The 16,026-nt window shown below is 37.3% G+C and overlaps 1 protein-coding gene and 1 long non-coding RNA gene across 3 annotated transcripts in view; one reads left to right on the top strand and one right to left on the bottom strand.

The window, feature by feature from the left end:
- Positions 1–409: 409 nt before the first annotated feature.
- Positions 410–16,026, top strand: part of LOC106910651 (excitatory amino acid transporter 3) — a 40,476-nt gene continuing 24,859 nt past the window's right edge. For both annotated transcript variants that reach the window (XM_088015402.1, XM_088015403.1), the window contains exons 1-2: positions 410–904; positions 9,257–9,397. In XM_088015402.1, the coding sequence (XP_087871528.1) occupies positions 811–904; positions 9,257–9,397 (235 nt within the window). In that variant the 5' untranslated portion in view covers positions 410–810. The remainder of the gene's footprint in view (positions 905–9,256; positions 9,398–16,026) is intronic.
- LOC148153853 (uncharacterized) lies at positions 11,655–13,239 on the bottom strand. The gene is made up of 2 exons (XR_015766040.1): positions 12,297–13,239; positions 11,655–12,174 (listed from the first exon to the last, which is right to left on the bottom strand). It is a non-coding gene; the product is annotated as an uncharacterized LOC148153853 (long non-coding RNA).

Below are 16,026 nucleotides of genomic sequence, written 5' to 3' on the forward strand. Positions count from 1 at the left end.
CTATGACGAGTTCCTGGATATTGTCATGAAACCTACAAATAAGGCTGATATTTTTTCCAAAAAGCTGATCTATATTCTACTTCAGCTGTCTAATGTTTTACAAAAAGAGAAATTATTTTTCCAATATTGATTTTTTTAAGCAATTTTTTTACGTTGATAAATGCTTAAATGATAGTGATTATGCTAACAGATCTCTCATTGTTTTGTTGGGCAACTTCAAAAGGACTGTACTGATTATCCATTGTATAGTCCTTTTACGATGGACTGTACCTTCCCTTTTATAGCTTACAAGAAGCTATAAAAGGGTGGAAGGGGGGGGTTGTCAGGTCCTGTGTTTTGAGTTGTTTTGGAGCTTGTTAGATATTTATTAAATCTTTCAAATAATTTTTTTTTCAAAAGGATCATTTTTGAAAAAAAAAAAAAAGATTTAGCTGGACTGAGAACAGAAATCTGCCATTGTGCTGCAACAAACCAAAAATTCAGCTGTGTTGAGTTAAATTTAAGCGCGTCTAAACACTGGTCCACATCTATGTGACCAGTAGTGAGCAACCATCACCTGATAAAGGTGGGAAAGGCAGAAGCACCTTGAGTGGGGGAGGGGCAAGTTCCTCCCTCACAGCGCCATCAGTAGACCGCCGCCTCCTCCGCTATAGCAACACTGCTCCTTCACCATCCTCCTCCTCCTCTTCCTCCTCTTCTGCCGTCTGTGCTGTTGATCGCCAATCTGCAGGTGTATCCACAGGAGTCATTCCTTCCTCTTCACATTTTTTCCTTCCTTGATTTTGGGCGAAATCTGGGAGAATCGTGGAGATGATGGGCATTAAGGAGCGACGTGCAGTGAACGTGAAAGGCTTACTGAGGAGGAACTGGCTGCTTATTGCGACGGTTCTGTCGGTGCTGATCGGTAGGTGAACGGTTCTGTATGTCAGTGTGTCACACACTGACGCATTATTTCCGCTAACCTTCCTCAGTGTTAGATGTCTAACCCAGCTCCAGAGCTGTTGTAGCTCCATGCTGGGCAGACAGTCACAGGTTTGGTGCTGGAGGAGACAGCCTCTCCTGTGTCTCGATGAGCCTCAGTCAAACGTGACCAGATTGAGGTGAGAGCTCTTGGTGGGCTATGGAGGGTCTCTTAAAAGAGCATCTACTGTGGATGTTTTTGGCTGAATAATTTAGCTTTGTCTGTTTTCCATAGGATGCGTTGTATGATGCAGAGCTTCAGTCAAGGATGCTCTCCATAAATATGACAAGCTGAAGGCAATTTTTTGTCCTTTTTTTGTCAGTTTTGCAATTACAAATCTCAACAGTACTTTGTTAGATTTGTCAAACTGGCAGAAAAAAAGCATCTCTCATCTATACAATGCCATATATAGTACTCATACCTCTGGAACTTCTCATGTGCATTTTATTTAGATTTTATGTGACGGTCCAACACAAAGCATCGTGTGATTGGGATATGAACAGCTGAGGGACAGCTTCATGTTAGTGGGCGTGTACCTCATGTTTCCTCATCTGAAAGTCTTAGTGCCTGCGTAAATCAGAGTAAATCAGATTTATTCATGTTCTCGCCAAATCTATGAACCATGAATAGTATGTGTGTACACACAGTCTTGACCCAAGACCTTTGTGTACATGTGGAAATGCAGTTCAGACCAAAAAGGTTTAAACAGATTTAGATTTAAAGTGATGTTTCTTCTATTGGAAATTAATATTAATACAGAGTCCTGACTTGAATCTGATAAGAAATCTGTGAACGGAGCTAAAGATGACCATGCAGTTTTCGGGTGTATCAGAGACAAGAAGCTGAGTACAGAGATGTAGTGGACCTCTTTGTGTCATGGTGTGGAAAAATTCATCTCATCTCGAATGTGAACAAAACAAAGGAGATGATTGTAGATTTCAGGAGAAACAGGATTAGATCCAAACCAACCCTATTTCCATCATGGGAGAAGAAGTGGAAGTGGTGGAGGAATATAAATACCTCTGTGTTCATCTGGGCAACAGGCTGGACTGGATATCTCCAGTCCAGCAACAGTGAAGCTTCAGTGCAGTCTGGAATGAATCTCCAGAATGGACTGGAGTGAAGGAACAGAGCAGACTGTACTTCTTGAGGAAGCTAAGATCCTTCAACGTTTGCACCAAGATGCTGCAGATTCTAACAGTCTGTTGTTGAGAGCGTCATCCCTTCTGCCATCATCTGTTGGGGCAGCAGCATCAAAACCAGGGACCTCAAAAGGCTCAACAACTTGATAAAGAAGGCTGGTTCTGTAAATTAATGCTTTAGAACTTACCTGGAAAAATTAGGTCAGGGGACGGACGCTAAGTGCTCTTAACGTTTTCAAAGATAACAAAAGTGCCAAAGCACTTAAGAAAAAAATTGCTCCACATTCAGTGCATTAGAGCAAGTGTGTCTAGAACTGCTAAACAAATACTAATACTCTACTTTAAACTACTACAACTATATATTTTGATAGGGACCAGTTTTCTATTCATTTTAATAGTCATCCAGCATTAAAGCAGTCTGATTAAATGAAATAATTGAAATCTTGGCTTTCTGGGCATATTTTGCCTGATTAAAAAAAAAAAAAGCTGGAAAGAAAGTTGAAATGCATTAATGCTTTCTTGTACTCTGAACTAGCCTGGATGTAGATGGTGAAAGGCCAAATTTAAATATCATTGTTAAATTCTGATATTTAAACCTTTGCTTTAACTTATTTAGATTGACATCAAATGGTCCAAGAATGGCAGAAGCTGTGTTTGGTTAATCAGTGTCTCCTTTTAAACTGACAGTTTGCTGAATTAGCAGACTAGGTGGCCTTGAAATGGTATGAACAGCAGAAACTTTATAGCTGGCTTTTTCAGTAACTTTTCCCCAGGCTTTGATAGTTGGAATAACTTCTTGCCTTTCTGATGTTTCAGCTCAGGTATTTTATAATAACACGTCTAACTCATAGCATGTGACTATAGGTAGGGCTTGAATTTTTATGGAAAAAAAAAACAATATGAAATGTTATCATGGTAATTTAAGTGCTTCCATGGAATGTATGAGAAGGTTAATAAATGATCAGTGTCCTACAGTTATTGGTCAAACACTAGACCTCTCTTTTCTTTCTGTTAGAATGTGAACCTGAACGACTTCTTAAAAGTAAGGGTGCACTGATTGGAGTTTTTTGGGTGATCTTTAAAAAGCCTGAGCTACTGATTCAAATTTTGGCTAATACCAATTTTTTGTCTGGAAAGTTGATAAATATAGCGACAAAGTTAGCAACAATGTGACAATGATTAACTGCCAACATGCATACGTGAACTGGTGGGCGGGTCTGTCAGTCAGCCTCTCTCCCAGCAGAGAGGCCAACAGTGGCTGATTTTCAGACCTTTATGAAGGAAAATAAGATTCATTTCAATTCAGTTTAAACAGCACCATTTCATAACAGATGTCATGTCAAGATCAGTGGATAAAATCAATTTCACATGTAAATGTCGGGATGATTCCTGATCTCCCAAAATTAAGGAAATTAGGGTCAATTTCTTGGTATACTCCCACTTAAAGGTTTGGTCAGATTTTTGTAACTGGGATTCTGTTGAGAATTTATGAGTAATTATTATCTAAGCTACAATGATAAATAAAGTTTACCCACATGCTAATTTGTGTGGGGCTAAGACAAAATAGTTTTCTGTCTTGTTAAAGCATCCTTAGTCGAAAATGTCACATTGTGTTGGGCTATGAGAACAAGATTTCCTAAACTGTTAAACATTAGACTGTTATTCATAGTTAAAATCCAAATTATCCCCACCCCTAGATTTCTATTTCAGATTTTTTTTAAATCCTTTTTCTGATAAGAAATGAGACAGGCATCTCTAAAAAAGATAATAAAACAATGTATCAGTATCAGTCCTCTTAACTTGATAAGGCACTATGCAAGTACATAGTCTATGGTCTGTGGAGATGAGGAGGCAGAGGCAGGGTGCAAATCCTGGGAATACGAAGTGGAGCAGAGAATGTGTGAGGGCCATTGATCTTTTAAGTAAGAGGCTACTTTACCATGTGGACAATGAAAAGAGAGCAGGGAGATTTTGTAAATGATCATAGTAGAGATAGGAAGCTGGTGGAGTGTACAAAGAACATCGGGAATGTGTTCATGTTCACACTCTCTCATAAGGTTTCTGTTAGCACTGTTCTGAACATTCTGTCATTTTTGTGTGTCCTCCCCAAAAATCCCTAAAGGCATGTTTGATATGTTTTCTCTGCTATTCTGATTATTTATCCCTGGTGATGAGCTTAGTCATTTAGGCAAGAAAACCTCTTTACCAATCACCCTAATATTTAGCTCTCTCCACAAATTCTCAATCAGATTCAAGTCAAGACTTTGGCTACATCCACTCTAAGCCATTAACAATACCTCCAGTCAGAATAAAGCAAGTTGGTGAAACTAAAAGACTTTAAATCTGAATCTACTTGAGGAATTAATAGTTTTGGGCTTAGCTGTGGACAGATTATTTTTATTTAACACCAAGTCTGATGGAAGTTAGCTTCATGATCATTCTAAGAGCAGTATGCTGTATATGAGCTGTTGTGAAATGGGAAGATCCCGGTGAGATGATTACAATCTTCTGCAGGTCTTATACAGCAGAGATAAGCTTTGTGATCCACTGCTACTATTTAACTTTGATTATTTCATACCCAACACATTTCTCCCAGGCTGTTTCATTTACAAAACCATTGAAAGCACACCGTCACAGACTGATTCAGCAGAATTTTGATCCTCGGCTGCATTTTAAATGCGTCTGAGCTGTAATCAAAAATGTCCTTTGACCTGGTAAACACATATGTTTTCCAGGTCAAAGTTTCAAAATCCACCCCACTCATAGTTGATGTTTGAAGTCAACCTGACTGGGCTGGGGTGGGGGAAACTGTTATGTTGTAAAGGTGTTAGAGTAAATCATTATAGTGGACATAATTACACAATAATCAGGGTTGTTAAATTCACAAGGATCCAGCATGAATAATGCAAAGTAGTCAAAATCAGAACAGCAGTAAGGTGCTGCAATGAAAAACACCAACTTGGAAGAAATTTATAGCTTTGTAATATTCTGAAAGATAGATTTGCCACCTAAAGTTAATCTTTCTGGTCCTGTTTTTTCTTTATAAAGTTGTTCTTAACCTCTTTAAAGCACTTTGTGTTTCACCGAGTTGTTAGAAATATGCTCTATAAATAAAGTTTGATCAGCAATGCAGTTACATCACAGGAAAATATGAGCAAAATATGATGTTAAGCATTTCTAAGAACTGTCTTTTGTGCAACATGATCGACGCTATTCATTGAAAATCCAGTTAAGTGTTGGGCAGACACAGATGGATACAGTAGCTCAGCATGAAATAATACCACTGACAGACTTGAAAGGACCCTGCATACAGAGAGAAATTAATCAAACATGTAGCTAAGCAACAGAAATGGTACATAATCACGATGAGAAGCTGAATGGCCACAATGATAAATAGACAAATAAATATACAATAATTAAATAAAATATCTTTGCTATTTCCGATTTTCTGTTTAAAATTCTTTTATCCAATGTCATACGTTTTCTTTATGTCCTTTACGGTTGTTGATCGCAGCTTAGTTTTACCCTTATCATTATTGCTTCGAGTTCAGTAAAAATCGCTAATGGTCATTGTGGCCACAATGAGCTGTTGTCTGCTAGTCAGAAGGTTGTGAGCTTGATTTCAGTGTCTCACTGGCTGAGTTACTGAAGCCCAAGTTGACAACCATTCTAATTTAGTCTAAAATGCTGGACTAGCATTCTAGTCCATTCTGAACTAGCATTCTAGTCTATCATTGTAATAATGTGTGCTGAAAGGTGACTTTGACTCTTAAAAGCACTTTACATCACCAGTACATCTATGTGATGGCCAAATCCATGGCCACACTCTGAAGGCAGAAGTCGGTAACTCTTATGCACAATTTAGTTTTCATTTATTTTTTTCATTCAAATACAACACTTTAGTTTCAGTAAAACATTTATTAGTTGATTTGGATACATTTGTTCTGTATGTTAGCGCGCACTAGTGATGGGTCCAGCAACACCGACGCACCGGCGCATGTATCAAGCCCACAGACCAACACCTGTGTCAGTGGACGTATTGGTTTCAGCAAGTCACGTGACCAATACAGGAACTGTTTCGAAATGACACTGGATGCCAAACTGTGTTTATAAGGAAGCGAATCTGTCAAAAGCATTTGCCAAACAAATTCTTGATCTTTTACATTGTCATCTATGGAGCAGCTTCAAACAAAAGGTTTCCAGAGTGTGGGACCAAGTTGATCTTATGTTGGAAAATAAATTTGTTTTCATTTTTGTTGTTTCATCCGGTTCCAGTTTCTACTTGATCTGAATCCAAATTCAGCTGAATTTAGTTTACTTTCATATTTTGTTCTGCAGGTTAAGTGTTGCATATATTTGACTAAACTGTCTTATTTAAATAAATCCACCTTTTCAATGCTGAGGCATTTTGAGGACAGGCATGAGATCTGAAGTCTCAGATACACCTAGATAAACTCAGATATGCAGCCATTCTACAAATTACAGTTGCTTTTTATAAATTATTTCACATACAGTGAACCCTCGCTGTAATGCGGTTCACTTTTCACGGTATCGCTGCTTCGCAGATTTTTTTGTGCAGTTTTTTTTCTACAGTGTTCTTCGCCCTGATTGACCGCTGGTTGATTGACCATACGATGGGTAAAAACAGTCTCCGCGCTACCTGAGTACCAATAACGTTACAGTGTTTAATACAGATTGGCCACTCAGGAGATTGAAACTGAAACTTTCAATGTCTGCTGGAAAAAAATAAAAAATAAAAAAACTGTGGCCAGAGGCAGCAGAACCCGACCGGAGGTTCGCTTGACGAGCTCCCTCGCTCTGCCATAGATCCAGCTGTGAATCTCTGGGGCAGATTGGAGGAGACACTTTAATGCCACGACTGCGGATCAGAGTAAGGCCCGATTGATGAACACGCACATCCGCTGACCTGAAAACAGGTTTTGTTCTTTGGTTTCAATGTAGAGTATTTATGTATGGTGTGTAATAACTGTAAAAAAGGATTTCGCCTATCACGGGTTATTTTCGGAACGCAACCCCTAAGAAAAACAAGGGTTCGCTGTAAATGTAGTGTTTACTTAATTTTTTTCTACAGCAGAAGTTTTGTCAAATAAGCAAAACAGGCTTCATTTCATAAGGTTGTAAAAACATTTTAATAAAAATGTGTGGGAAAAACACATCCTCATTCCAAACACATTCACTTAAATTTTCACTTTATGGTTCATGTTCACATTCTTTATTGACTGTATATCAAATATATTTTAAATGTAACTGAAGATATGACATAATACAACGTATAATATTCAATAAAATACAAAGACTTAAGTCTTATTGTATAGACTAAGTCATCAAATCACTATGTTGCCTGTAGGAATTTTTAATGTCCAGCAGGTGTCAGTATTGAGTGACACAGTATCGACACAGTATCAATACAGTGTTGCTATGAGTCAAAACGCCTCCTGATGCCTCATCTACCCATCACTAGCGCGCACATTTAGTTAACATGTGTATTTATATCAACTTTAAAGTTTAATTTGTTTGCAACTAACTTTGTTTGTTTTTGCCGGTACTTACCTGCCTTGGAGTGGCCAGACAAAAGATGGATGCCAGGGCTCAGCAGGCTTAAATGCTGATTGGACTGCACCACTAGTTCCTGCTGGCAGGGGAAATTTGTAGTTTCTTTATTTAGATAAGTTTTGTATTTAAGTAAACTTTAATATTTTTGATTTTCATTTTTTGGGTTTTACTTTAGCCAAACTTGGCTGTACTGTTATTTGTTTTGTGTTTGTGATTGTGTTCTGTTTAGTTATCCCTATTGTGTCTTAATTGGTCTGATCAGCCAGTATATAAACCCCTGTGTGTCATTTCTTTGTTAGGTCAGTTATGTTTGTTTGTGCAGCCAATTTGTTTACATTTTTTGCCTGAGTTCAGTTTTGTTTCTTTGACCTCTTTTATGAGCTCAGTTTATCTTTTTGTCATTTATAATCTTTGGGTTAAAATAAAAAAAACCTATTTTTCTAATTAATATCCTGTGACTCCTTCTGTTTTTAACTCGGTCCATCACAATCTAGAAAAGCATAATTTAAGTACAGCCCCTGAAGGCCATAATGAGTATGGACATATGTTTTGATGCACAAATTCCTTCAATTTGTGAACTTAATGCTACTAATTGTGTCAAGAAAGAAGATTGTATTTTGTATTTTTTTTTATTCCCAGATACCTAAAAGGTCACATCCGGATAATGTTAATTGCTGTATATCACGAGAATGAACTGGGTTTCTTTAGGTACATTCACGCACCAACCCCATTTGGCCTGCTTTAATCAAACTCCAGTTTGTTTGCCTAGAAAGTCTGGTTCTTTTGGGGAAGTGTGATTGTGAAACTGAACTCTGATTTGGACTAAAAAAAGCAAACTCCGCCTATGACCCTAGGTCTCGTTTGTTTGAAGTGAACTCTGGTGTGAATATGTGAATGCCAAACAGACCAGAGACCACTCCAGAAATATGAACTAGAAAACAGCATAGGGCATTCTAATCTATTGCTAGCAGGAGAAATGGCTTGTGATTTTCAGCTAAAGATAAATCCTACAACCACTGAAATTTGACACCACTCCATTTTGTTTGCATTTTGAAAAGAAGGAAGTTTTGTTCAGTGTCTTCAGAGATTTTCATGTCAATTCAGTGATTCTTAGTGCAGCGCCAATACAGACAAGGAGGGAAACAGGTTTTTCAAAACGTTTGGCTCATTTGACAGTGCAGTATGAAAGTGAACCGCAGCAGCTGAAATGTAAAAACTGTTGCAATTTTGGTCCCCAATTGAAATGAGTCTACCGGACTGTCAGGTGTGAAAACAAACTTAAAATGTGGCTATATGGTTGGGCCTGGTTAAAGTCAGGGGTCTGAAACTTCAGTCCTCAGAGGCTAGTGTTCTTCAGCTTTTAAATGCATCTCTCCTTCAACAGAACAGGCTCCTATAATAGGGTCATTACCAGGCCTCTGTAGAACAAGTTCAGTAAGTAGAAACAGAAAGTGAAACAGGATTGGAGTTTGACACACTTGGCTTAGGTGAATAAATGTATTTTTTATTAAAACATTGCAGTTTGTTTCAGGTGAACATGAGCTATCAGAAAAACTGAGAAGTTGTTCTGATGTTTCAGGTATCAGTTTGGGCATTGTGGTGAGGGAGTATGCGACCCTTTCCCATCTCCATAAGCAGTATTTCGGCTTCCCAGGAGAGATCCTGATGCGAATGCTGAAACTGGTCATCCTTCCACTCATCATTTCAAGTATGATCACAGGTAAACTGACAGTGTGACTGCATTATGAATAGCAAGTGTCTTGGTTTTACAGATTTTTTTTTCTGTTATAAAAATGAACAGACTTTAAAAAGTCAACTAGTTTGTTTTTAGAAGAAACTAAAAACTACTTTTATCATTTACTGTGAACATAATCCATGCTGGACACAAAACATTTCTATTTATGAATAGGAGACAGACTTGGTGTCTTTTTTGCTTGAGCACCACAGTTATCACAGTTTGGTGTGATTTAGCACTAAGATGAAAAGAGGTGAAGGTGGGGTAAACATGTTATTCTGCTTGCAAATTAATTGACTGTTTATTATAATAATTAATAAATTTATAAGAAATTATGAATTTTTTTTACAATTTATTATAAATTTATAATTAATTTTAATTTTAACTTTATGCTTGACTGTAAATATCAGTTGTAAATATCAATTGAGGTAGTTATCTTTACACCTACAGAAAAAAGAGCTAGAATCAGCACACGGCTTAAGGTATTAAAGCTAGAAACCAGTAATCAGACATGGAACCTGACTGTGCTACATGACACAATTACAAATTCAGCCTTCTACTGTTTCCAGGATTAAAGGACAAATGTCCCAGCAAGATCTAGAGAAACTCATCCATACATTTATCTTTAGTCACATTGATTACTGCAACAGTGAGGTCCTGTTTGCCTAAAAAAAATCAACCCTCCAGCTGCAGCACACCAAATCCAGGAGGCCCAGATTAACACTGTCAGATTTGATTTCAACACTTTTAAAGTGTCTATATGGGTCCACATCAGAAAGTGTTAATTTAACTCTTTTTGGAGAGTTAATACCTTAACTCTTATAAAGTGTCAAATATCAAATCTGCTGGAGTTAATAATTTAACACTTACTAACACTAATTCAGAGTTAGATCTTAATATTAACTCTCACAGAGTACTTCTTTAACTTTTTAAGAGTTATTTGTAATTAAGTTTAAGTTTAACTTTTTTTATTTCAAGCAAATTTTTGACTTTTTTTCTATCAACACTAGCTCTAATACACCGTCATAGAAATTTTAACTGGTGTTGTAGTTGAATGCTTTTGATTTTTCTGACATATTTGTTGCCAGAAATGATGCTAAAACATTGTTGCATGTTGCACCTTTTAACATTAAGATAATCTAGTCAGAACAGTTGATCATGGCTTAATTTCTGGGATAACGTTCAGATACTTCAAGCAAATGTTCAAACAGCCCGTTCTCTTCTATATTCCCAGATTTACGTTGTCAACCATGCCATACTACTCAAAGCTAACATACCATACTATCTCTTCAAACAATGCAGACACTGACATTTTCCATATCTGTTAATATCTTAAAAGTTAGGCCGGAAAAATGGCACAAGCAAAGGCTGCCTAAAGTTCATAGCATAATGTGACTTTATTCATTTATTGTCATCAAAAGCAGTCTTACTCATTGTTGAATGGTTCCCATACAAACCCTTCACCATAATGCAGTATAATAACACTCAATAAACAAAGTTACATTGCTTTATTTTTCCTGACAACATGTTTGAGCTGTTAATTTGCTTTTAACAACTTAACCGGCTTTTATGAAGATACTTTAACACAAGACAACTTGAATGTTCTCAAAGTATTTGGTCCAACTTATATTATCTATGTTATTTACATTTTCAGGAAATAATGTTTTTGTCCCATTTTTTGTTAAGTGTACAAAGACATTTTAAGTTCTTTGTAGTAAAAACTATAGAAATGAGTGGGAGTGGAAGTGGACGTGCTTTCAGAACAGTGTAGAGCTGCAAAATTTCAATTACAAATTAAATACTAAAATATTTCTGATGTGATTCCTTAAAGGATCTTATCCTCAAAACCATGATTGTAAGGATAATACAACATAACTAAGACTAGCTAGAATTTTCTTTTAGCATAGGTACACACCAAATCCAGGAGGCCCAGATTAACACTGTCAGATTTGATTTCAACACTTTTAAAGTGTCTATATGGGTCCACATCAGAAAGTGTTAATTTAACTCTTTTTGGAGAGTTGGTACCTTAAATCTTATAAAGTGTCAAATATCAAATCTGCTGGAGTTAATAATTTAACACTTACTAACACTAATTCAGAGTTAGATCTTAATATTAACTCTCACAGAGTACTTCTTTAACTTTTTAAGAGTTATTTGTAATTAATATTAAATAGGTATTTTATTGTTTTGAACTTTTAAAAATTCTTAGGAAAATAAAAATTTAATAAAGAGGCAATGATTTTCTCAAATCCATTTATTTCAAAATGTGCACCATAATTACAAAACATATTACGTGGAATAATGTGCATGTTTCACATATCAATTTCATTCACATATTGCTTATTAAAAGGTCTAATATATCAGCTGTGCAATACAAAATGAGGTATGCTTAATACATTTTTCTTCAATACTATATGCATGAAATTGTTCAAAGTACAAGGTGGAGAAAGTAAAGCCTGTATCAATGCATGCAGTTCATGTAATATGATAGAGTACATTTTCTTTTAACAGGTAGATTACCAGATATGTACAGTACATAACAGACCAACCTGATATTCAGATCCATCATTTCTTATCCAGTTTATGTTTCTGTTGATAAGAGAAAGTTCCTCTCTGCACTCCACCAGAGAGATGTCCATCACTAACAGATTGTCTTCAGGTTGTTGGGCTGTTCGTGAAGTTTGGCTGGAGACACCAACATGCTCCTCTACTGCATTAGACAGTCTCTTCAGTCTGAGTACAATAGCCTGTGTCGGTCTCTGGATCATAACAAACAAAAAACATAACAATGTGGAATGGAACGAAGGAATACATTTTACTACAACTCTAACAATAAGACTCAATTACAGAGATGTGGAGTTTCAGAGATATTAACACTTACATAATTTTTGGAGGTTGAATCTTTAAGAATCCTTGGAATGATCGGGAGGGGGAGGTTAGGCTGACGACTGGCGATTCATCCGCAACCAAACTGGTTCTAATATATACAAAAAGGCAATAAAAGGATTAAATATGCTGCAAAACGTATATAAGAAGACACAACAGCGGGAATAATGCTTTCAACGTGAAAAAGCTTTTTACATTTTTTCAAAGGAAAAAAATCGATCAGAAAGGTTGATAAAGCTGACCAATATGCATGTAAACGTTCAACATCATGAAAAAAAAACATACTCCAGATTATTACGGATCTCTTCAAGTTAGCCAGTCATTTGACTGAATCTTCACCGGCTTGATTTTTTCCAACACTTCGCCAACAGTCGGCATGCTAAGCTAAAAATGCTAACACCGAGCCGTCTATCATACAGGTTGAGCTCAACTCAAAATAATAATTATAAACCATCTCAGAAAAAATGACTTACCAAGCGTGGTAAACACCTCAGACAGGTGGAAAGTAAAAAGTCCTGAAATAACTTGGCTTCTGTCGCTTCGCTTCAGTGGGAATCTGTGAGTCTGGGGCGAAGTCAGTGAATTAACTCCTTCAGTGTTAGAGCCGCTGGTGGAGTTCAGAGTTAAGAAGTAAAGAGTTATTGATTCTATTTTAACACCTCTAGATTTGATAGGAAACACTTTGTTTTAACACTGGAGTTTAACTACTAATAATATACACCCCAGAGTTACATAAACAGAATGTGACTCTATAAGTGTAAAATTAACTCTGCTTTTGCACAAAGTCTACTAACACCAAAACATTTCATACTTTTGAATTTGCTGTGAGGAGTCAAATGAAGCAGGTGTAGGGGTAGAGTAGAATTTAGTTGATTTAATGAAAACAATGAACAAAGACTTGCAAAAGTCCATGAAAGCACTGAGAGAACAAAACCATAATCCGAGAAAAACCAGCAGCCCACCTAAATAAAGCCCATCTGTATTTTGATGGGTGCAGGAGAAGACGGGGGATACCAGAGAGAAGTAAGAGGAGAAGAGGTGCTTAAGTAATGGGAGATTGAATGTTGAACAAAAGACCAGGGGCCTTATGCATAAAGCCTGCGTGCACACAAAAAATGTAGAGCGCGATTTTCACGTACAAGTCGGCGCGTATAAAAATGAACTTTGCGTCAAAGTTTGTGTAAATATACGCACACTTTTTCCCTTGCATGAAAAATGTGCGGCAGCCACGCAAACTTTTTCTGTGAATAATATCAAACTACAAAGCATCAAAACTCACCTAAATACACTGAAATGTGACTACATTCAGTGTTAATTAGACCACAAACCATCAAACCTGATGTTGATTTCATGATTTTAATATTTTATTGCTTAACCCTTAGGCAGAGTCGCAACTACATATTATTCAGGTGGATGCGAACACATAAATCGCTCCCTCTGAATCCTTCCATTGGCGATGTTCTCCATCAGAGCCAAAACGCTCCACAATTACGCGGCACACCTTTGCGCAGCTATACGTGTGATTGTATACACACCTTGATCACCTTAAAATAATCAAACCTGTTCATTATTTTTAATCAGGAGGTTTGAGTTAATCTGCTGATCCAACCCTGTTAATTCTAATTTCATTCTTTTAGTGAGAATGAAATTAGCCCACAGATGCATTTCATGCGCTTCGGCACATGGACCAATGCGTTACATCTTTATGAGACAAAAACTGGGGAAAAGTACTATTTACATTCGAGCGAGGTTGTCACATACCTTTATTTTTATTTTCTTTATTTTGCATGCGTACTGGCGTACTATAGCTGCCAGTAGTTTACCGTTATTTCGAAAGAACGGTAATCTACCGGTTTTCTGAAAGAACGATAAAAAAAATACTGGTAGCTACAGACGCAAGTTTTTTTTTTTTTTTTTTTTTTTTTTTTTTACAGTTCTTTCCAAAAAACGGTTAAAAAAAAAAAAAGCTGGCGTCTGTAGATACCACATTCCACATTTACCTTTTAAATCCTGTACCTTTTAAAGTGGTGTAAGTAAATACTGTAATGACGCCAACACACCGCAGATGTAGTACCGCCAACAGGGTTTATTAGAAATAAGAGCGAGCTGCTATTCCTTAGGCTGCAGCTCGCCCCTCTAACAAACCGTTACACTCAAACACACACTGAACTCTCCGCTCTTCCGGTGTTCTGTCAGATCAGCATCGGTCCTGGTCCTCTCGCTCCGCTAATCCCCCGCCCACATGACAGGTCCATCACATGTGAGTGGAAGTGAGCAGAGTCAGACAGGGGAAGCCCATAACACTACACATAACAGTGATCACAATGCATCTTATAACAAATACACATAACGATATGGACACCAGCAGAACTAAAGTACAGAATCGTTAAAATACTACGGTGGTCGACAAGAGCAAATGCGCAGCAAACACGAGAAAAACAAATACAACAAAGAAAAGACGCAAACCTACGGAAGCGCATTGCTATCACGCAGGAAAAAAAAAATTTCGAGCGCTATCACGTTATAACGTGATACGTATCACGTTATAACGTGATACGTATCTCGTTAAAACGTGATAGTATCTCGTTAAAACGTGGTACGTATGTCGTTAAAACGTGATACGTATCTCGTTAAAACGTGATACATATGTCGTTAAAACGTGATAGTTATCTCGTTAAAACGTGATAGTTATCTCGTTAAAACGTGATACGTATCTCGTTAAAACGTGATATTTAACTTGTTAAAACATGATAATTTTAGGTCCAGGAAGTGGACTGGCTAGTGGCTAGTGGCCTACTAGCCAGTACAGTGTACTAGCCACTGTACTGGCTAGTACAGTGGCTAACATGAATTGGTCAGGTTTCCTTTCATGTTTGGTCTACAACATGTAGAGATACGGATGCTGCTTTGCACTGTGGTTAAAACCATTAATAGCATGCGTACTCTGAGCAGGATCCTAAACAGAACGGGACTGCACCGAAGGAAACGTCAGTCCGGTCCTCTAGCTGTAGCGGCGTTCCTGACTGTCTGGATCGAAGCTCAAGTTGGCTTCCGATTGTAGCTTCTGATTTGGGAAATGGCTAAAGGGAGATTATAACGGAGGCTCAGACGTATTTGCTGAACAGTTTCTGTTCAGATTTGTTTTAACAGTACACTTGCTGAACAACGGCAACGGCTGTTCGTAACCAAGCAACCGAAATCAACAGAAGGCTCGATAGTGGCAAAAGACAAAACTAGATCCTGTTAAGCATTCTTCAAAATAAAAGACTTCCTCTCTCCAAAATAAATCATAAATCAGCAAAAGCTGAATGGCCTCTTTTAAGCGTCCTGAGAAACAATCACCTAATGATCGTGATTCATAAATCTCTATTCGGCTTGGCTCCAGCATCCTTAAGCTTTCTTTTACATAGGTCTGTTAATTCCCATTCTTTACGTTTTAACAATATTTTTCTTTTACATGTTTCACTTTTCTGAACTGAAAAAGGGAAGCAAGCTTTTAGTGTGATGGCTCCTACAGCCTGGAAACAGCTCCAGTCTGAAATAAAGATGTCAAAGCTGGTTTCACTGGACTTATTTCGAGCGATTCTTAAAAACAGACGAGATTCTATTAAACAGTGTCACTGTTTTTAAATTCTTTTCTACTGTTTTACACTTCTGCATATGCATTAATTAATTTTATTTTGTAACCAGGTTGCTGTGTGTTGCAGACTTCTACCCATGTCCCT

Source organism: Poecilia mexicana, unplaced genomic scaffold (assembly GCF_051168715.1).
Source record: "Poecilia mexicana isolate PSO_F unplaced genomic scaffold, ASM5116871v1 scaffold_18, whole genome shotgun sequence".
In the NCBI taxonomy this organism is placed as follows: domain Eukaryota; kingdom Metazoa; phylum Chordata; class Actinopteri; order Cyprinodontiformes; family Poeciliidae; genus Poecilia; species Poecilia mexicana.